The sequence below is a fragment of the Rhinatrema bivittatum genome, chromosome 5 (genome assembly GCF_901001135.1).
Source record: "Rhinatrema bivittatum chromosome 5, aRhiBiv1.1, whole genome shotgun sequence".
NCBI classification, from domain to species: domain Eukaryota; kingdom Metazoa; phylum Chordata; class Amphibia; order Gymnophiona; family Rhinatrematidae; genus Rhinatrema; species Rhinatrema bivittatum.
In genome coordinates, this window is record NC_042619.1 from 38515827 (window position 1) to 38537284 (window position 21458).

At 43.1% G+C, this 21458-nt stretch overlaps 1 protein-coding gene across 1 annotated transcript in view; it reads right to left on the reverse strand.

Annotated features, from left to right (window-relative positions):
• DLG2 (discs large MAGUK scaffold protein 2) overlaps positions 1-21458 on the reverse strand; it is a 2548136-nt gene that overhangs the window by 1072079 nt on the left and 1454599 nt on the right. Inside the window, exon 6 of the mRNA XM_029602231.1 lies at positions 12535-12588. Coding sequence (XP_029458091.1) covers positions 12535-12588 — 54 coding nt within the window. The remainder of the gene's footprint in view (positions 1-12534; positions 12589-21458) is intronic.

Sequence of the window (21458 nt, forward strand, 5' to 3'; positions counted from 1 at the left end):
GTTTGAGAATTACTGTCTCAAATCCCAACTGTTCATAAAGGGGTGGATTTTAAAAGCCTTTTAAAAGCCTCCTGTGCGCGCCGAGCCTATTTTGCATAGGCTCAGCGACGCGCGCAAGCCCCGGGACGCGCATATGTCCCGGGGCTTGAAAAAATGGGCGGGGAGTGGGCGGGCCGGGGGCGGGGCTGGAGCCTCCATGCCCAGTGGCCATTTGCCGCTGTGCTTGGGATCGCGGGCTGGCCGTCGCCGGTGTGCACAACCTATGCCTGCCTGGAGGCAGGCGCAACTTAAAAATTAAAGGTAAGGGGGGGTTTAGGTAAGGCTGGGGGGCGGGTTAGGTAGGGGAAGGTGGGGGGCAGAAGGAAAGTTTCCTCCGAGGACGCTCCGATTTCGGAGCGGCCTCGGAGGGAACGGAGGAAGGCTGCGCGGCTCGGCGCGCGCAAGTTGCACATTTGTGCACCCCCTAGCGCACGCCAACCCTGGATTTTATAACATGCGCACGGCTGCGCGCGCATGTTATAAAATCGGGCGTAGATTTGTGCTCGCCGGGTTGCACGCACAAATCTACGCCCGCGCGTAGTTTTTAAAATCTGGCCCAAAATGTGTGGTGTAGATGACGTTTTGAAAATGACTAATTCCGTGCTCATGGGTTCTTTGGCAAATGATGTGCAAAAGTGGATAGCTAAATAAAAAGCTGAAAATACAACATGTGCCCTGAAGTATCCATAATTAATTGTTCAAATGATTTAATTTACCTGCTCCCAGCAGGAGCAACAAAGTCTATGGAATTCCAGGGTCTAGCTATATGAAGGGAATGTAAGTACTGGTTATGGGGGTGATTTTCAGACAGGCTGCTTTGTCACCCAGACCAGAACACTCTCCCTTCAAAACTCACCATCAGTACAAAGCACCTGCTGACTTTTACACCTGATTTTAGCACTGGTATATTTTCTGTGAAAATATCCTATGAAGACTTGAAAATACAATCAAGTTAATTTTCAAAGGAGTTATGCATGCAAATGTAACATACTATTGTAGCAATTTTCAAAAGCCCCGTGTTAAGCACACTTTACATGGATATAACCCATTGACAATTGAATGGCATATATTATAGACATTTTCAAAAGCCCACTTGCATGGGTAAAGTGCATTTACAAATTTAAAACCCAGTTTTAAGAGTGTAAATGCTTTTGAAAATCAAACCCTCTGTGTATTATTTTCTGATCCTGCCCAACATATCACCAACGGAACGTCTTCCTTACATGCAGAATTTTGGCACAAAGTATGCACTTTTAAAAAAACAACTCTTTTCTTTATCATATTCAAAATATAGCACAAACAACTTGCACAGCAAAATGCAGCAATATATATATATAAAAAGAAATAAAAAACATAAAAGAAGTACATACAGTAATTGCTATTACACACCACAATAGATGAGGCAGAACCCAAAGAAAATAGGGGAGTACAAACAAAAAAAAGAAAAAGGAAAAACTGCTCCTAGAAGAGAGAAATAAGGTCTTAACAAACAAACCAGGAATACACCTTCATACACAAAACATTTTAAGCATCAAAAGGTCTAGCACGCGAACTTCCGGAATCAATAAGGCAATGCAGCTGAGAAGGTTCAAAAATTATAAACTTCTCAATAGAAAAGAAAATTAAACATTTAAATGGAAAACAAAGGAAGACTCTGGCCCCCAAAGAAGCCACCACCTACCACATTGCCAGAAATGTCTTCCTATGCTCTTGTGTATTTCTGCACGTCAGGAAATGTGCCAACTTTAAAGCTCAATGCATACCATATCCCAATCCTGAAATGAATGCAAATGTTACCAGCAATGTGGCCCGATGAGCCTCGTCCACAAAAGTAGATTCCAATAATGTCAAAATATCCAAAATCTCTGCCACTTGTTGAGATAAACTCCTGAACATTATCACCACTCCTAGGACTTCTCCCAACAGGGAGGTGGGAAGCTTTACATATTCTGGGCATGACCCCATGCGAAATGTCAAGCACATCTCGCATATAGGAGTGAAATAATTCAGCTGAGGAGATCATGGCTCTCACAGGAAAATTCAGAACTCATGATTTAAGACTTCTAACAGAGGGGTTCATTTATCAAAATGCGGTAAGTACCGCATGCGTTATCAAAAGGGGTGTGGGGTATGCTAATGTACTGTTTATTGCATTTTGTGAAACTTACCTGTGCCTGCATTCAACCACTGGGGGGAGAGAGAGAGAGAGCCTGGCCATGATAGCATGTCCCATGCATAAGTTTTTATATCCGTAGGATAGGCCCACCTAGTAACTCGAGGTGGGGATTAGATGAGGGTGTAGGGGGTTAGGGGCCACTGTCACATTCTACATGAGACGTACGAACAGAACAGTGGTCTCTTGTGAAGATTAGCTGGCCTTCGGAGTGAGGAAACTCCCTCCAAGATGGGATTTGGGCAAGGGTCTCTCAACCTACCTTGATGGACTCTCTACCTGGGTAACATCAAGCTAGGCTGAGAGACCCTTGGCCAAATCTCATCTTGGAGGGAGTTTCCTCACTCCGAAGGCCAGCTAATCGTCACAAGAGACCACTGTTCTGTTCGTACGTCTCATGTAGAATGTGACAGTGGCCCCTAACCCCCTACACCCTCATCTAATCCCCACCTCGAGTTACTAGGTGGGCCTATCCTAGGGATATAAAAACTTATGCATGGGACATGCTATCATGGCCAGTCTCTCTCAATCTCTCTCTCTCTCTCTCTCTCAGGCCTTTCAATTGTCTGAACTCAGCCTTACAGAATGCACCAGCCCACTCTCCACCAACTCCTCCCTGTTTCAGCATTTGCATCGCACCATACAATATGGTGCAATCACATGCAAAAATGCCTTACCACATTTTGATAAATGACCCCCAGAGTTCTCAAAATTTTCTATCCTAACGATGCACCATGTTCCTATTCTGAACAAGGGTAGCTTGTACAGACGCCAATTTCTTTCAGAGTACCAATTTGCACACAAAAATCATTATTTACCAATGTAAATGACTGAAAATTGTCATCACAATTATACAGTGCACAGAGATGCACTTATTTAAAAAAAAAAAAAATTCACAACTATGTCAATTTTTATTTTTTTATTTATTTGTAAGTTTTTTATATACTGAAGTATTGGTGTTGGCCTTCACTCCGGTTTAGATTTACAATTAAATCTGAGGAGCAACTATAACATTGATTAACATTAGCAACTTCGGGAAAACAATAGAAAAAACAGGTAATAAAGATTGAATGCAATTCATTGCAACATTGATTTTAAAAGAATTTACTCAAAATCTGATTTGAGAAAAAAAAAAAAAAGTCAAGGAACAGTTGGAATGATTTATGTCTCTGGGGTCAATTCACCCCAGGTGGGACACAGAAATAATTGAGGAATGAGGTTTTATAAGACTTCGTATAAGAAACCAATCAGAGGGTTCTTGTTAAAGCTGTAGAATCACACCTACCCACCCACTGATTTTTTTATTATACGAAGTCTTATAAAACCTCATTTCTCGAAGCTTTACTCAATTTAAGTTTCCCTTCCTCAGTTATTCCTGCCTATAATCTACCCACTATATTTTTTCCCCCAATCTTGAACACTCTGTTACTTCAAAGCCTCTTATTTGTTTTTGTCTGTGGGTCTTATCAGTCTGCCTTAACTAGATTGTAAGCTCTAAGGAGCAGGACTCTGTATAGCAGTGCATATATCTGGAATGTGCTATACAAATGATTAATAATAATGTTTGGGGTTTTAGGCCAATCTCCACTCTCCAGCACACAATTCACTGAGGCTTTTGTACCAAGAGGTCAATGTTCAGGAAGCGAGTGAGCGAAGATGTCATCTGGATAACTTGAGCTGAATATTCAGCAGAACTTATTTGGATAAGTGCTCCACTGATCATAGTCAGTTAATTTTATTGAGGTAACTTTGCTGCTCACCGATTTACTGAATATATTATTTTTAAAAAAAAAACCCAAACAAAAAACCCCTAGCAGCTGAGCAGCAACTGGTCCTGCCCCCATCCCCCCAATATCTTTTCAAATTGATGCACTAGTCTAGGGGCCCCCCTCTCACTCCCCAATATCTAAAAAAAAGTTGTCAATCTGGTGGCACTGATCTATCCCGCATCCCAAATGCCTTAACTTGAAAAGATTGTGGTAAAAAATCACCTTCTGCTCCATTGAATATTAAGTGCCAATAGCTCGGATAGCTACCGGCACTTAAGTCACTTCACTCCTGGATGAAGTAGCCAATCCCTGCTCATAACTGAATGGGGATTGGCTGCTTCCCTGTCAATGCGTGCCAAATTAGAATTGGTCTCTTCATGCAGAAAAATTGTACAGCTATTTTTTTAAAGAAACAAAACATTATTATGCATATTGAGCAATGCAAATGTGCTGCAGAATCTCCGCACAATCTTGAAAAGCATGCCACAGAATTTTCTAATGCTAGAATCTGCCTACAGATTGCCGCAGGAGACTGGGATTCTTAATGGAAGTTTCATTGTCATGCTGTTGGCTGATTGTAACTGTCAACATATTCCTTAATTCAAACCTGAAAAAAAAAATCAGTATTTTCACTGTAGCACTAACTGTCTTTGTAATTCTAAAGCGAGAACACAGCTGTTTAGTGCATGACATCAGTATTGGGAGCACTACACTTTAGGATCTGCAATTTGCTAGACAGAATATCTATCTTATTTTCATTCTAGATGTGTTTCTAACCTAAACAAATTATTCCACTGGCAATTATCCTGAACACAATGCAAACACTGGCAAATGCATCTTGAAAACCTGGCTTCTAATTAAACAGAGCACAGTTAACACTCCCCTAGATTTTCCAGAGATATTTATGGTCTCTCTCTGCTGATGGTTACTTACTTCATTAACTTTACATTTTCTTGTTACAAGGCAATAAGATTCCCCTAAGATGGATACTCTTAATACAGCACCGACTGAGTAACCCTGAATTTATGGATTGCTATAAAATCCTTGAAATGGCATCGCAGCCACACTGCTTAGTCACAGAACCACCACAAAGGCAATCAAATCAAGTTTTCCACACTAGGGGATTCTACAACATAAGATGCAGATATACTGGTGGAGCTAGAAGTACCCAGGGCCGGATTCACTGCGGCTGGTCTCGCCCATTCTGAGTCTAGTTTATTTGATGCTGGGATTGCATAGTTATCACTTCTCGTTTCCTTGAACACCGATTTTTGACTCGATCCTGAACCAGTTCTCTGCAGGGCAGATGTTACGATCCTGCTCGCGGAGTTCATCCTGCTCGCAGGCCTCTCACTCACCGTCATTACCTTTTACTGTCCTGCCTCGCCGCTGCCACCTCTGGGCGGTCCGACGCCGCCCTGTGCGGCAGGAACAGCCGCCATTACTGTCCATCTGCGGCAGGAGAGCTGCTGCCCTGACCCCCTGTCTTTGATGCCTGGCTGCTACCGCTCCTTTTATCTTCGCGGCGAGCCACCGCACACTTCCTTCTTATGCGGCAGGAGGCCGCCACCACTGCTGCCCATCTTCATGGTCTGGTGGCTGCCTCCAGGGATCCTTTTCGTGGCCTGTGCCGCTCGGGAAGCCGCTGCCGACATCCTGTGGCCTGGAGGCTACTCCCAACATCTGCCTGCTCCTCCATCCACGTGGCAGGGATGTTGCTGTCCTTGGTCCTGCCCCCAGGCCCTCTAGGTGCTGGCGCGTGCCTCTTCACTTTATTTAAAGGGCCAGCAATGGGAAAAGCCCACGGCCCCACCGGAGGTCCTCATCAGCTTCACTTCCTGGTTCAGCCCTATAAAAGGGCTTAGTTCTTCACGGTCACAACAGCAGATGCTTTAACACTCATGGACGTTTCGTTACTGAGGATAATTTGTTTGCTTTCTCATAAAGAATTCTGGCAAATCGAGGTGCTACACAGGCTGCTACCATGTCGCACTACAGAAAATACTCCAGCTCAGGTCTGGAATATAGTAAAAAGAAAAGATAGCACTTCACCCACGTTTCCCTCTCTAAAATTGCACACCCAGGTATATAAACGGGATTAGGCGAAAAGCTTTTGGCAAGAGGAAAAAAATGGATAGATACTAAATTTAAAACAAAATACTATACTTCTCTTCACTTTGGTCCTATCTTTTTGCATTTTCTTTCTTATGTTGCCATACTATATTTTATGTCTTGCATTTTTAGACCTATTTGGAATTAAAATGGCTCATTCTGTTTATACTGGCCCTGCTTCCTACTTTTTGGATGCCACAGTTCAGCTGTCTGTACTTTACCAGAATAAAAGTGTTAGAATTCCATAAACAAAAGCTATCATTGATTTGGCTCTAGCGAAGGCTTTGTTGTTGGCGCACTTCCCTTTTTCATCATATTGTTACATTCACCTACTGGGAACTCAGTAATCTGAGTCTGTCAACTGCTGGCAGGATGAATTTTAATAGTCGCATATACTGGAAACAATTAAAAACTAAAATATGCACATTAGCTGATGAACAGGGAAAATTCATGGGGTAGAGAATCTACTGATTTTTGGAAACACTGTGGCACAACATCTGAATTGGTAGTTAACCAGTGATCTCCCTTGGATGATACGTGTCACCTTCATCCTTTTGCATTGTGGACCTTTGGACTGAGATGGGATTGACTCTTCCAGCAGGGAGGAAACCTGAATGTTCCTGTCGGGCAGACCCAGGTGAGCCAGAGACCAGTCATGACCTTCACCTATACCAGCCCTCGCTACCCTCGGGTTGAGCCATTGGGTGCTGAGGCTGGCAAGACTTAGGTGGGGTCTTTGCTGATGACAGAAAAGAAGATCCGTGGTTAGCTAGGGTTGTAGACAGGCAGCAATCAGGTGTATATGAGGTCCAGGCAATGGTCAGAGGTGGGCAGAGGTCAAGCATATCCATGGTCCAGGCAAGGGTCAGCACAGGTAGCGATCAAGCATATCCGTATTCCAAGCCAAGGTCAAACCAGGTATCCGTCTGAGGGAAGAGAAGGGGAATGAATAGGCAAGGGCAGGCAGGCCAGGTGAGGAACACGCGTACAATGAGGGAGAAGACAAACTAGAGTAGAACTGAGGACAAGCTGGACAAGAACTGAAGACAACCTGGACATGAACTGAAGAAAAGCTCAACAAGGTTGGAATGAAGACAAGATGCTGGGAAGCAAACCGCACTACGAAGCATAGCTGGACCTGTTGCTAAGGCAGAAAAAGGAGAGGCAGCTAGGGCCTTTTATAGGCCTGGGCATGTGATGCAAATTTTAGGTGTCGTTAGGACTTTCCCGCTGCGGGGCCCTTTAATTAGGGTGAAGTCAGGTGTGCACACGCCTAAGGAGGAACGCAGCTGTATCGTGCCGGCAGCATCCTGCTACATGATGTACTGGCGGTGTCCAGCCACGTGAAGAGCCGGAAGCATCAGGCCACATCAGGAGTGTGAGGGACAGCCCGGATAGGGAGATGAGTGTGGGACTGCCCGTGGATCGCTAAACGTAACACATCAATAGCAGCGGTATTCAAATCAGTTCTTTCTTCCTTCCCCCTCTCCTAGTTGGGTTTTCAGGAGATTCCCAATGAATATGCATGAGATATATTTGCATACATTGGCGCAAACTCATTTGGGGTCTCCTGAGAATCTGACAGGCTGGTAGGAGGATGGGGGAAACGGGGCCCAAGAACTGGTTTGAGCATCAGTGATCTCTAGGATGTTGGATGATGATTACGCCTTGCATGGACACATTTATTTTATCTAGAGTAGTCGACTAATCCTTTAATTGAAACAAATATCAAGGTACTGGATTTTTTAAAGAGAATATTTATTTTACTTTCTGATGTACAAATACTATGTGATGTCTCACTACTCCATTTCAGTCTGAACCTTTGAATGCGATAGAAATTGGATGTAAAAACATTTATAAAAAGAAGTACTGTTTTCCCTGATGCATCCGGTCTGCATATTATTAACCTTTGGTTCTGTTGTCAGAGACTCTCTGCCCTTACCAGTCAAACATTTGCAAAATTGCGATTATTGGTCCCTCCCAATGCAGTTGTTGTACGAAACACGATCTGTTTCAGGGGACTGTGTAACTCATAATAAGCCTGCAATATCTTGTGATAGATCTGTGAGACTACAAATAAAGTTCTCTCAAGGACAAAGATATTGGACATTTGAGATTTCTCTGCCCCATTTTTTTTTTTTATTCTAGACAGTGTGCGGTTGGGCATTCACCTTTTTCCCCTGTGCATGCACAAATATAGGACCATGACTGAAGGGAAATGCGTTACTAGCTATGGATCCAAGCAATTTTGCACCTTTAGCGATGCACGATTTGTCTCCCCACCATGAATATTTATTCGGTATGGAACAGAGTTTTCATTTTTGTCAGATAAATGCGGCCTCTGGTGCAAGCTCTTACCATAATTCAAAAAATATATTGGCAGATGGATGCGTGAAACAATGCATTATTCCACATCCCTTTCCCATCATTATTATAGGCAAATTAAACCACTCAAAGTAAATTACTGTACATTTTTAGACGACAAATGAAAGCTGCTGCCTTACTGTTGTTGATCATTCATTCTAGAATGGTACATGATATTTAAAAAATAGAAGACAAATGGCACTATATCCAAAATCATTTGTTACACAAGCCACTGATGACAAAAACATAGTCATCAGAAAAAAATCTGGTCCAGTCAGAAACATGGGTCAGGAATCTCTGGTATACATCAGTAGACAAAACAGATCCTTAATCCCAAAGTGGACGCAAACAATTACCAGAATCTTTCCCAAATTGTGGAAAAACCCCCCCCCAAAAACTGTGTTTTCAAATGGCTTTAAGTCTTTATTGCGGCTGTCAAAAAGATGAACTCCACACCACTCCACAGGTTATACTTCCTCTGACAGATACCCTCCACAGCATCCTGTCACAAAGTATTATCAGGAATAATCTACGCCCAGCTGCAACAACAGTTTGGCTATTAAATCTTTGTAATACTGTTGCGGCTCACAATAATGCAGTCTTCCAAGTTCTCCCCCCATTCCTAGCACCCCCACCCTCCCAAGGCTTCTGTAGCAATCCACAGTCCTGCAGCCTTGCCTCCCAATACGACTCCACTAACAAACACAGATTTTGCAGCATTTCTTTCTCCCTGGCTACTGCAATAACCCCCACAGTCCTGCAGGCAGTTTCACTTACTTCACATGCAGGACCTGCTGCGTTCTCAGTTGCCTCTGCCTTATTTTATGTTTTGCAGCAAACAAAAGAGGCAGACTTACTGAGCGAGTGTTGCTCGAATGACAATATAAAGCTGTCAGTTTTGCACTAGCATTTTTCAATATTGAAAACATTTTTTTTTTTTTTGCATTGATATATTTGGTGCTAGTTTTTCACTGGAGAAAAAACTGGTACAAAGAAGTGGCCAAAGGGTTAGAGGAATAGGTTGTAAACGTCCCCCACTGATACTCCTTTGCGACCTTGGGCAAGTTGCTTTGGAGTCATTTTCAAAGCGTGCACAGTCAGTGGGTATTTCTTTTTAACCCATGGACATTACACTGATTTTCAAAGTGAAAGTACCCACATGCTTTGGCTGTAAAAATTACCCCATGTGCAGGCAGGGCTGGTGCAAGACTGTTTGGTGCACTAGGAAAATCCTCGGTCACGAGCACCCTCCCCTAACTTACCTCCAGCACAGTGCTCCCTCCTATCTGTGGCAATGGCTCCAGAACTCTCCCTAGTTTGGCGTATTAGCTCTGGCACAGCACCCATCTGGGCCTTGTACTGGCAGGAATTTGCCGCCCCCAAAACTTTGCCACTCTAGGTGACCGCCTAGTTTGCCTAATGTGTGCAGATAATTTTCCCAGTGAAATTTACATGCACACTTTTTGAAATCAGAAGTATGCAAGTAAATTGTAAATTCTCCCCACCCCCAGCCCCGAGGATGCCTCTCCAGGATACAGATAAAAAACAAACACTTCCAGGCTGTCCGTGCACATTTTTACCTGCGTAGCGGGTGGGGATTTCCTATAAAAGCCACAGGAAGTGACTCTCCCTGTCTCCCGTCGCCTCAGGTACCCACAAAGGGGGGTGATAACCAAGCTGTACACCTTGGTTCAGATATCACAGGTGCTTCAAGGGGTTTTCTTCAAACAAAACCAAGCATAGAGTTTTGCTTTAATTATTGCCCCAGGAGAAGAATGCGCGGAGATCTGCCCCTGCTTTTTCTGTGGGCACAGTTCCCTCTGGAATAACGCACAGAGATTTGAAAATATTTCTGGGCTCTACCTCCCTCTCCTAACCTAAATGCACTCTCAGGAATGCCACCAGGCTAGGGACATGCGCAGCAAAGTTTTCATTCTGTTCAGTTGATAAAGAGGATTTTGTTTTTTTCTTGTTTCATTGGTGGGAGGGTATTCATTTTTTCATTTCTTTGGCACAAGGGTTTTGGATCTTTATTGCCCCAGCTCACGAAATGTGCCACCATTTAAAAAAATGCCAAGTTACTTGATTGTTTTTACAAAGCCCCCGCTCCACCCCTCCTCGGAACCCCCTGTGACCCCCCCCCCCCCCTCCCAGAGCTCTGCTCCAGCTTACCTGTGATGTCTGGCGCCCAAAGAGGTGGCAGGAGCAATCCCCAGTCACCCCTGACCCATCGGTTCCGTGTTTCTAAACGGGGCCCGCCGACCCGGGGCCGGCGCCATTCTGAAGTAGGGATGCATTTCAAACTGGCACCAGCCTCAGGTCAGGCAGCACCACGCCTGCCCCTCTTATAGACTCTGGACACGGGATATAAGCTGGAGGCGTCTACTGGGATCTTGGGGAGGGGTAGGAAGAAGTCCATGGACGAGGGGTTTTTAAAAAACAGGTGACTTGGAATTTTTTAAATGGTGGCATATTCTGTCGGCTTGGGGAGTGGGGCCACAATGAAAAAAAGATATAATTGCGATGGAGAAGGTACAGAGATGGGCAACCAAAATGATAAGGGGAATGGAACAACTCCCCTATGAGGAAAGACTAAAGAGGTTAGGACTTTTCAGCTTGGAGAAGAGACGGCTGAGGGGGAATATGATAGAGGTGTTTAAAATCATGAGAGGTCTAGAACGGGTAGATGTGAATCGGTTATTTACTCTTTCGGATAATAGAAAGACTAGGGGGCACTCCATGAAGTTAGCATGGGGCACATTTAAAACTAATCGGAGAAAGTTCTTTTTCACTCAACGCACAATTAAACTCTGGAATTTGTTGCCAGAGAATGTGGTTAGTGCAGTTAGTATAGCTGTGTTTAAAAAAGGATTGGATAAGTTCTTGGAGGAGAAGTCCATTACCTGCTATTAGGTTCACTTAGAGAATAGCCACTGCCATTACTAGCAACGGTAACATGGAATAGACTTAGTTTTTGGGTACTTGCCAGGTTCTTATGGCCTGGATTGGCCACTGTTGGAAACAGGATGCTGGGCTTGATGAACCCTTGGTCTGACCCAGTATGGCATGGTCTTATGTTCTTATGAAATAAGGCAAATAAAATTGGGGTTTTTTCTTAAATGAAACAAAATAAGAAATTATTTTAAACAAAAACAGACAATCTGGCCGATGCACTATCGGCGCACGTTACACGGGCGCTCATGATTGCGCGCCCGCTCTCTTAACGCGCACTGAGCCACCTCTCCCGGGCGCCCGATTTTATGTTTAAATGGGCTGCTGCAGTAATGTTTGCATCCTTTGCGCCTCCTCCGCATTGGGCAGCCAGGAGAGGAGGCTGTCAGCAGGTCAGGAAAACGGACGCTCAATTTTACAAGCGTCCCTGCCCCTCACCTGTGCACAGCCATGGGTCAGGAAAACGAATGCTCGCTAACTGAGGTCCCTCTTCCTAACCTGAATTTGAAATCCAAACCTTTAATATTTAACTATTTATGACTTAGATCTAGCTCATGCCTTTTTATTAGCAGCTAAAGGCAAGCTCCATTCAGATACGGTTAAGCTATAAATCATCTCCAGGAATGTTATTAGCCAAAGTCTATAAAGAGCTTAGTTAAATATGAAATACATGCGCTATACTCATTTGGATATGCAAGAACTCATCTGCATACTCTCTTTATGATGGTGAGATTCTTATTAAAAAGCCATTTAGACGGATAACGTTAATAGTTATCCATCTAAATGGCTTACGTGGCTATATTTAGCCCTTATCCGGCTAAATTCTCTCGAGGTAACTAATTGCCAGGCTAGAATTTAGCCGGATAAGAAGGGAGCACTCCATGGGCAGTCAAGAGGCATTCCAAGGAGGAGAGGAGTTAGCCGCATAAGTTAAATGGCTAACTCCGAATATCTGAGTCGGGTGTAGGGCTGTCCTAAAGTTAGCTGGTTAGACATAACTAGTTGAGCCACATAGTGGCTGAAAATGGACCCCACAGTTTTAAAGAAACATTTAAAGATTTGAAATTAACAGTATAAGAAGAATTGTTTACAACTGTTATAATTAACATGGGACGTGTAACTTACATAAGGAATGGTATCCAAAGTATCTGTATTCACAATTATGGGGGCAGGGCTGGCCTGGAAAAGAGAAAACAGAGAAGAAATTAAAAATTCAAATGCAAAAAAATAGAAATAGAAAATTCATCAAATAATGCAAGGATTGTATAATCAAGGGCTATGACAATAATCGGGAGGTAGTTTTACTACATGATGCATGGAATTAAATGTTCGTCGCCATATTGGACCCAGGAAAAATTAGATACTGTACAAATTGTGATGCCTCTTGATTGGATCAATGAAACATTTACATGCATACATTTTATTGTGCATAGCTTACTTGAACTTACAGGTATATCCTTCAGATTGCCTCCATAGCAATTACAGAGAGGACAGATTTTACACAAAACACATTACAAGGCCAATATTCAGTTGGCAATTTAGTGGTCAAGTTATCCGGCTAAAGTTAACTAGATAACTTCTCCTGGATATTCAGTGGGGTAAACATCCCACTGAATATCCCCAATTAAAGTTATCAGATTACCCATAGCCAGATAACTTTAAACATAACTGGATAATTTTTTTAATATCTCCGGTTAAGTACAGAGTTTTTCGGCTATGATTAGCCAGATAACTTTACAATTAACCAGCTATATTTAAAAGAATATAGCCTATTAAGTTACGCTCTCACTGTAAGAAAAAACAAAACACACACACATCATGGGCCTACAGGCCTAAACCTGTTCCCTGCCTTCTTCCTACCCGAGTTTCAAAGGCCCTATGGGACTGAACATGCCGCTCCAAAGTCAAAACAGCCCATTTTAATATTTACAGCGAAACATAGAAATATAGAAAATGACGGCAGAAAAGGATCAAACGGTCCATTCAGTCTGCTCACAAGCTTATGGTAGCATCTGCTGCGCCATACAGGTCACCACCTTACTTAGTTTCCCAAACCGTCAAAGTCAGGGTCCTTGTTGGTTGCTGTCTGAGTTCAATTCCCTGTTACTTCTTGCCATTGAAGCAGAGAGCAATAATGGAGTTGGATCAACAGTATGAAGGCTTGTTGGTTAAGGATAGTAATCACCACACCAGCAAGTTACCCCCATGCACTCTTTTTTTCATTTTCATCCCCTAGCCTTTACGGCTCTACAATGTTTATCCCATGCCCCTTTGAAATCTTTCACCATTTTTGTCTTCATCACCTCCTCCGGAAGGGCATTCCAGGCATCCACCAACCTCTCTGTGAAGAAATATTTCCTGATGTTGGTTCTGAGTCATCCTCCTTGGAGTTTCATTTCGTGACCCCTAGTTCTTCAGATTTCTTTCCAATGGAAATGGTTTGTCAATTTCACATCATTAAAACCTTTTAGATATCTGAAGGTCTGTATCATATCTCTCCTGCACCTCTTCTCCTCCAGGGTATACATATTTAGGTCCTTCGACCTCTCTTCAAAAGTCATTTGATGAAGACCCCCCCCCCCCCCCACCACCATTTTTGTCACCCTTCTCTGGACTGCCTCCATCCTGTCTCTGTCCCTTTTGAGATAAGGTCTCCAGAGCTGAACACAATACTCCAGTTGAGGCCTCACCAAGGGCCTTTACAAGGGGACTATCACTTCCTTTTTCTTACTGGTCATTCCTCTCTCTATGTAGCCCAGCATTCTTCTGGCTTTAGCTATTGCCTTGTCATATTGCTTCGCCATCTAGCTAGACACTATCACCCCAAGGTCCCTGTCTTGCTCTGTGCACAACAGCTATTCACCCCCCAAGACATACAACTCTTTTGAATTACCACACTCCACATGCATGAATCTGCACTTATTGGCATTGAATCCCAGCTGCCATATCTTTAACCACTGTTCCTTAAATCACATCTCATTCTCTCTACTCCTTCCGGCATATCCACTCTGTTGCAGATCTTAGTATCATCTGCAAAAAGACAAACTTTATCTTCTATCCTTTCCGCAATGTCACTCACAAAGATATTGAACAGGACCAGTCCCAACACCGATCCTTGCGGCACTCCACTTAATACCAGTCTTTCTTCTATCCATCAACCAGTTTGTAATCCAGGCTACCACCTTGGCGCTCACTCCCAAGCTTCTCACTTTATTCACCAGCCTCCTATGCAGGACTGTATCAAAAACTTTGCTGAAATCCAAGTAGATGACATCAAGCGCTCTTCCTCGATTCAATTCCTTAGTTACCCAATCAAAAAAAGTCAATCACATTTGTCTGACAGGACCTTCCTCTGGTGAATCCATGCTGCCTCTGGTCCAGCAATTCTTCTGACTGTAGATAGTTCACTATTCTTTCCTTCACCAGCGTCTCCATTACTTTTCCCACCATCAAGGTGAGGCTAACCGACCTGAAATTTCCAGCCTCCTCTCTGCTCCCACTCTTGTGAAGCGGGACCACCACTGCTCTTCTCCAATCACTTGGCACCACTCCTGTTTCCAGGGATCTATTGAACAGGTCATGCAGCGGACCCGCCAGCACATCTCTGAGCTCCCTCAGTATCCTGTGATGAACCTCAACAACCCCCATGGCTTTGTCCACTTTCAGTTTTCCTAGCTCTTCCCATATTCTCTTCTGTAAATGGAGTTTCATCTCCCCCCCCCCCCCCCCTCTATTTTCTTATTAACTAGTGACGGTCCTTCTCCAGGGTCTTCTTTAGTGAACACCGAACTGAAGTATTTGTTTAATATTTCTATCATTTCTTTGTCTCTCTCTACACAATGATCCTTTTCACCTTTCAATTTCACTATATTACTTCGGACCTTTCTCCTTTCTCTGATGTATCTGGAAATATTTTTGTCACCTCGCTTTACCTCTTTGGCAATCCTTTCTTCTGCTTGACTTTTTGCCATCTTGATTACTTTCTTTGTCTCTCTCAGTTTCACTAGATATTCTTCCTTGTGTTCCTCCCTTTGGGATCCTTTATATTTCTTGAGCGCTGTTCTTTTTGCTTTTATTTTATCAGCCTCCTCCTTTGAGAACCAGATAGGATTCATGTTTCTCTTGCTTTTCTTTACTTAAGAACATAAGAAATTGCCATGCTGGGTCAGACCAAGGGTCCATCAAGCCCAGCATCCTGTTTCCAACAGTGGCCAAACCAGACCACAAGAACCTGGCAAGTACCCAAACACCAAGAAGATCCCATGCTACTGATGCCAGTAATAGCAGTGGCTATTCCCTAAATTGCCTTTGTAATTGCTCCTCTTAGTCTGGCCCACTGTTGTTCCACCTCTCTCATTTTCTCCCAGTCTTCTAGTTCTCTCTCCAAGTACTTCCCCGCTTCAAGAAAGCTGTATTTTTGAAATTCAAAACTCGGGTCGTCGTGTGACTTCTCTGTATCCTATTTGTGATATCAAACCATACCATTTGATGATCACTGGTGCTGAGGTGGGCACCCACCCGGACATTAGAGACATTATCCCCATTAGTGAGAACTAAATCGAGTATAGCTCCCCCCCCCTCATGGGTTCCATTGCCATTTGTTTGAACAGAACCCATTGCAGGGCATCCACTATCTCTCTACTTCTGTTAGATTCTGCAGAAGGGATTCTCCAGTCTACATCCGGGAGATTAAAATCCTCATCATTCACCACTTCTCCCTTTTTCCCCACCTTTTGGATGTCTTCAACCAGATCTCTGTATAGTTCTTCTGTTTGATTCGGAGGCCTGTAAACCACTCCAGTTAAAAGGGATGCCCCAGCATCTATTTTTTAGGACGGCCCATAATGCTTCTTCTTTACCCCATCTTCCTTGCAGCTCAGTTGCTTGGATATTGTTACAAATGATTATTTTAGACAGGAGTTCCCCCCACCCCCCACCCCCACCTCCACCCCCTGTTCCTGCTTCCCTTTTTATTTTGTTTTTTTTTTTTAATTCATAATCTCCAAACCCCACTCCCTGCTTCATATCCCAACACTCACTTTTTTTTTTTTTAATTTTTATTTGTTTTTAATTATCAGATTTTAATTATTCTTACAAGTAGCACTTGCTTTGAAATGAGAAAGTACAAAAAAAAAAGAAATGTACAATTTACAAATAAATTACATATTAGTAATAATTTATATTGTACTTACACACAATAAAGAAAATATGGGAGAACCCTAAGTAATGGAGCGAGTTCAAAAGGAAAAACTACAATAATTATCATAAGGGATGCCTGAAAGGATAACATCGCCTATTATTTTATTCATAACCGGCTTTCAGTGGGATATTCTAGGGGCGAGAGTCTAAGAAAGCCCTAAGCTGCAATGGTTCTAGGAATATATAATTTTGCTCCTGATAGATAATATGACATTTGCAAGGAAATCGCAGTTTGTTTGAACTTAGCTCCCTTCTGCAATGCTTCCGCTCTCATATTAAGAAATAGTTTCCTTCTGGTTTGGGTAGATTTAACTAAATCTGGGTAGCACCACAATTTATGACCAAAAAACTAAGGGCTGGATTTGAAAAGGTATGCGCAACCCGGTGAGCACAAATAAACGCCCGATTTTATAACATGTGTGAGCAGCCACGTGCATGTTATAAAATCCAGGGTTGGCACGCACAAGGGGGTGCACAATTGTGCAACTTGCGCGCACTGAGCCGCGCAGCCTTCCTCCGTTCCCTCTGAGGCCGCTCTGAAATCGGAGCGGCCTTGGAAGGAACTTTCCTTCCGCCCCCCCCCCCCCCCCCCCCCCCCCCCACCTTCCTTCCCTTACCTAATCCGCCCCCAGCCCTACCTAAACCCTCCTTACCTTTATCCTATAAGTTGCGCTTGCCTCTGGGCAGGCGTAGGTTGCGGCCCGCGATCCCGGGCACAGCGGCAAATGGCTGCTGTGCCTGGAGGCTCCGGCCCCGCCCTGCCCCCGGACCGCCCCTCCCATTCCCCGCCCCTTTTTTCAAGCCCCGGGACATACGCATGTTCCAGGGCTTGCACGCATCGCCGAGCCTAGGCAAAATAGGCTCGGCGCGCAGGAGCGGGTTTTCGGGGTTACACGCGTAATATATGTGCATAACACTTTGAAAATCCGCCCCTTAACTTGGTTGTTCCTGAAGTAACACTTAAATAAGTTATTTTTTCCATAAGGAACGCAAAAGAGACCAACAGCGTTCTCCTCTGCGTTACAATCATTTCTTGTGAAGATTCAAGCAAAGTAGTCGCACTTTCCCTTTTATACCCTCCCACCCTCGTATCCTGGCCTGGCGATTCTGCCATTGCTACGCTACTAGGATGGTAGTAGCCAGTTAAGTGTAAAGTTATCAGGTCACACAAGGCTGGATAACTTAGCCAGGAATATGCAATATTTGGCTACGTTAGCTGGATAACTCAACCCCTCCCTGGAACACCCCTAAAATGCCCCTTTGTTTATCTGGATAAATTATAGCCGATAAATAGTCATCCAGCTATAATTTAGCCAAATAAATGGCTGAATATGCCAGTTGTGCCATTTAGACAGGTAACTTTTCAGTTATCCGTCTAAATGGCTTTTGAATATGGACCTCTACATTTCTTAGGTAATACACGACTTGATGGTGACTTTGAAACAGACTAGCGGGTGCACATGTACATGTGTTCCTCAGCGAGTGCCCAGAGACGCAACAATTTAATAACATATGAGCACATATGCACATATGTTATAAAATAGCCTTGCATGTGTATGTGTGCACCTAATTTTGCAAGTGGGAGTGCACAGCCGTGTAAAGTCAGATTTGAGCCGCACAAGTGGGAGAATTTCATAACAGGCGCACCTCCCCACCAAGACCAGTTTCACCAGTTCATGTACCAGTTCACCCAGACTAGAGCTAAGTCCTCCACCCCCCCCCCCTCCGATGTCTTTAGCCTGCAGTCCCTCCAGTTACTCCAAGCCCTTTAAACCCCTCAGGGATACTTGTATTTAGGTTTGTTTTAAATTTACACCTCCTCCGTAGCAGAAGTAAACTTACACGGCCCTGGAGCTGGACGTGCGCCCAGGCGCGTAGGGACTTGCGCGTACATCTCTTGGCCACGCTCCAGAATGCCCCATGCCCCCCTGTTTCCAATGCATGCGCATCCGCCCACTTTATAAAATCGGGTGGACACCCACATATGTGCTAGGTGTGCGCCCATCTCCCGATTTTGACATGCGCATTCCCTTTTAAAATCCACCTCATTATTAACGGATGAGGAGACATCTGGGGGAGGGATTTATGATGCTCTAAAACCAGCATCCAATAATATTTATGTTTTTTCATTGGTCTAGTTAAAGGTATCAAAACAGATGCCCTGACTCTGTGTATCAGTTTACGAGATGAATACTGGAAACCAACAATCTAAAAATGACCTGTGACATCAAAGCTTCCTATGAAATAAAATAGTCCTCCTAGGAGGCAGGGTAACACTGCAAGCTGTATACCGCAGTTCTGTTAATTAAAATGTCTTCAGCACGTCAATATTATGTATCTTGAAGGGGAGGATCAATAGAAACTTCAGACTTGACTATTCTAAGACCAGCAGAAGACAGAAAATACAAGTATATTTACTCATTCTGTATTTAGCTCATGCCTTTTAATTGGTAGTTCAATGCAAATAACATTCAGTTACAGTAAGTATAATCCATTTTTACACACAAGAAGAGCAAACTGAAAAGTCTGTTTTTCCCTTTGGAAATTTGAATAAAAACTCCATGAGTGATAGGGCCCACTCTTTGGTGCTTTTCACACTTGTTCATTTCATATAATATCTTCATGTTGTTAGCTCCTTTCAGAGCGTCTTGCCACTACAGTACCACACTGACAGCAGAGCATTTACTGAACACAGAGCAGAGCCCTGCGGGGCCTCATAAGTGGTAACTGCTTTGCTCTTAGACCCAGTTGACCAACAGCACCTAGAAGGCCCAATGGACTGACATACGTTGCAACTGTTGAGATCTGTGTCTGAAAGTTCAAGATTTGAAAATGTTCTACTGCTGTAGACAGGGTCTCCTTTTTTACCTTTAAAAGAGGAGGCAAATAATTGAACTAGGGAACCCAATTTGTTCGAAGCCCTGAGCCAGCTTTACAGAGAAGACCTCTGATGAATGGAATGGTTGAACTGAAGGCAGTAATCATGCAATTTTTCCTGTAAGAGACAAGATAGCAATCACCTTCTAATGCTTCTGGTGCTATGGGCAGACTATTCTATATATCAGAGCTCTGAAAACAAACCACCAGCAACCCCGGCCCCTTGGTATCGAAAGCATTACAAAATTCAAATCAGTGCTCACTGGGATCCTTTTCCCTCTTTTTTTTAAAGACAGGGCCCACTTATAGTGAAGGGACATTTTACAATAATATAAAAAAGAAACAAGTATTATTTACAATATACTCTGTGGGTGCATATGCCAAGATATCCCACAGAATGTGCCAGGAAATCCTGTTGAACACACTAGCACTCAGTGATATCATAAAACAGCTAATCATCCACATCTTCACTATATTATTCAGAGTATAACATGGCAGCTGTGATAAACTGGGAATGTCATTTTCTTTTTATGGCAGTTGTATTCTTCGTTCTTTGTCCAAGACACCATACAATTTCATGGTTCAGCAAAACTCAAAAGCTGCACGCACAGTTAGGATATAAAGCAAATATGATAAATCACGACTACATATGGCATGTTTTCTCTGTGGAATTAGATATAATATTCCGGTTCTCTTGGTATAAGGTGCAGAGGAAATAATCATTGTTCTAAAGATGGAGACAGAACATAAGCTAACTCAAAGCGTGAAAGGAGAGGTCAGGGTATATTACTAGATTTTTATCGGGTTGAATTCCTAATAAGCTTTTCTGCCCTTGACAATATGAGATGTCAGCTGTGGAGAATCATGGAGTAGATTGTTTATATCACAATGACCGGTTACAACTGAAGGAGAGGTTGTTACGGGAAAAGGAAATGGACTTTGTAACTGCAAAATTCTGTCATCCACTTTTCTAATAGCTGGCTTATGAAAAACCCTGGAACAGATCTGCACAGAGGATATTACCTGGAGGAGGCAGAGGCATAAGGAATTCCTAGGACTATGTTTTATATGCTATAAAAATACAATAGTAGCTTAATACATACTTTTTCTTTTAAATGTGTTTGTTCTTTATGCATTTTGACACTGTTCGAGTAAATGCAACCAAACTTGTCAGGAAATAGCCAGAGGAAGGTCATGGGCTACTTTTTGATCCAAAATATCCAAATAGCTTCTTCCAAGCTTGAGGCTTCAAACTGAAGCCTTTAAATGAAAGATGTAATATTATATTACACTTGCATATCCTAGCATGCCTTGCAAAGAAAAAATGTAAATTTGTGTTTTGTTCGTAACAAACAGTTTAAAATAGTGACCTTCAGATTTGATAAAAATGCCACTGAAACCAAGAACCCTGATGAGCAGAAGATCCTCAGCCCTGAATAGAATGGCAGCTTACCTAGAAGCTGAGAACGAAGAGGGATAATCAGAGAACATGGCAAGCAACCTCACCAGCAAGCAACCAAAAATGTTGGTAGAGAGGCAAATTCAGTTAGATACTCAAAGAAGAAGGCAGGCATCCTCACGAGGAGCTGAAAATGTAAGAAGTGCGGCGCATACATCTGCAGGTATTAAGCTATAGACTCCTGCTTTTTCTCAATGGGCAACCTTATGTGGCATGCTCAGAAAGCTGGAACCAGAAAAAATGTGTCTGTTCACCCCTAATTCTAAAGCAAAAAGCATTGTTTATCCCACTTCAGTGGAATAAAAGTATGATCTAATATGTATTTTACAAAGCACATTTGATTTTGTTGGAACGTTTTCTAATATGTCAACCATCAGAGATTGGGTTTTCTCTATCATCATGGGAAGCTTACAGAATGTGCCAGGAAATCCTGTTGAACACACTAGTACTCAGTGATATCATAAAACCGCTAATCATCCACATCTTCACTATATTATTCAGAGTATAACATGGC